At 45.6% G+C, this 2,006-nt stretch overlaps 1 protein-coding gene across 1 annotated transcript; it reads left to right on the top strand.

Moving 5' to 3' along the window:
* Nucleotides 1–1,424: 1,424 nt before the first annotated feature.
* Nucleotides 1,425–1,876, top strand: T265_06841 (hypothetical protein; the record flags this gene model as incomplete). The annotated part of the gene is made up of 2 exons (XM_009172223.1): nt 1,425–1,452; nt 1,482–1,876. The coding sequence occupies 2 exons, from the start codon at nt 1,425–1,427 to the stop codon at nt 1,874–1,876; spliced, it is 423 nt and encodes a 140-aa protein (XP_009170487.1).
* Nucleotides 1,877–2,006: the final 130 nt, after the last annotated feature.

Genomic DNA, 2,006 nt, shown 5'->3' with positions numbered 1-2,006 from the left:
AACTGATGTCACACCTACGCCACAGGTGACACAGGCCTAGACGTTAGGGGCTCCACTTATTGAACACCATCACTATCAGATGTAAGAGCCGCGTACTTGCCGTACGGTGGTTATAGCCGCCACAGTTTCATTCACCGATGGTTTGGAAAGATGAGGTAAGTAGCTGCGCATTGGAGGCGGTAGTTGGTATAATTGTTGCGTAAATACAGGGTTGTCAGTGGACCTTTCATTGGCAAGATTAGGAGGGGAGCTGTGCGCCGAAGGCGGTAGCTTGGATTCACGAGTGCTATTCGGGACGCAACTGGGTCATGTCTGACAATGTCTCCAACCATTGATGTGTCCCGTCTCAGGCTGCCCATTCAAGGAGGCGGGGATGACCAGCACAACTGAGTTACCTGATAATGGCTTTTACAGTTCGCTTCCAAGTCATTGCTTGACCTTTCCTTTACGCAGTTGTGCAAAAAGAGACCCTCGAGGAAGTCGGTTGACTGGTATATGGATCACGTGGCCAAGCCAGCGCAACATATGGGGTGTGATCATTGTGATCATGGGTGAGCGAAGCATCAGCGTTGAACACTGATGTAATGCTGTTGATGACAATGATGGTTGTGCGTGAATGATTTCTACTGAAAAACCATCCGAGGTAGCTCAGTTCCTACGAGACTCGGACAATGCCCCGAAGACATCGATGGTCAAACACTGAAAGCCTATTGACGTCCTCAATGCACAGCGGCCAGGTTTCTGATTCGCCTAATGACACGGAAGTTACAAATAGAAACAGCTCACCCTCATGGTGTTGAAATGCGGCTGACATATCTTCCGTGTTGATCCGATCTTTAATTCATAATGAATGGAAGACCGGCAACCCAACTTAGGGGCTCAGATTAGCTAACCATTATAGACTGTTGTATGTGCAGCAGACACATGCTTTCTGCTATTTATATGCACAACTACACTGTGGGATGGTTAACCTGACACCTACGCATCTTCCCTTGATTAGCTTGATTAAATGCATGCCCCACGCACATGAAGTATGCTTGCTTCTTGGTATGTCCCCAATTGTGGGGCGGGCCTCTGAAGCCCCAACTTCGTATTTCTTCCAAACCGGTACTGAAGGACCTGCTTTTCGGATGTCCTCCTTCTATTATCTCTTAAAGATGAGTACCACAACAAGCAGGCAATGATGGACCATTCAGTCGAACAATTTAATTTTCGGCTGCCAAGCTAATTATCCTCTGTTGATTTGTCGCTGGTTATCTTTGAAATTCTCGATTGGTCGGTATTTGGTGCAGCTGCGAATAATCTGGTGATGCATAAGACCTAGATCTCATAGGCCAACTTTTGCGTCGTTTAATAATAACCGTCCTTTATTTTCCAGATTTCCAAGCTCCCTGTAAGCAGTTGGCCAATTTTCAGCGAAATAGATGGATTCTGATTTAGAAGAAATAACTTGTGAGTTGGGGGTGAAATTTCATTCTCAGGTTTCGCAGTTCAGGACACAGAGGCTGAAGAACGAGTCGGTCCTTTGGAACTGAATGATGACTCCACCGAGGAATTAGAAAAATCAGGATACGGCATCCCTCAAGAGTCTGTCCCTTTAGATGACGAACAAGGTTGCGTTGACGGTGACCGGCTTACTCACCTCCCACTATCACGTGTTCGGACCATAATGAAAATCGTTCCATCAGTTCATATCATAAACACTGAAGCTCTTCTGTTAATTGAACGTGCTTCAGTGCGATTCTTACGCGAACTGTGTGCTGATGTTCATCAGGCCACCTTGGGAGACGGGAAGAAAACAGTTTCCCGAGCGCATGTCGACCAGGTGATAAAGTTAATGTCCCAGTATGAATTTCTCGATGGTATGCTTGATTAACCGGAGTTCAGAATATTTTTGTACACTTTGGCTTGTATTACATCATATGAGTTGTTCTGAATTATTGCCTTTATTTCTAATCAGTGTTTAAAACTCTCAGTCCTACTGTCAATATCGGCTGGATCAACTC

Source organism: Opisthorchis viverrini (assembly GCF_000715545.1).
Source record: "Opisthorchis viverrini unplaced genomic scaffold opera_v5_148, whole genome shotgun sequence".
Classification (NCBI taxonomy): Eukaryota; Metazoa; Platyhelminthes; class Trematoda; order Opisthorchiida; family Opisthorchiidae; genus Opisthorchis; species Opisthorchis viverrini.
This window is presented reverse-complemented; position numbering and strand designations above follow the sequence as displayed.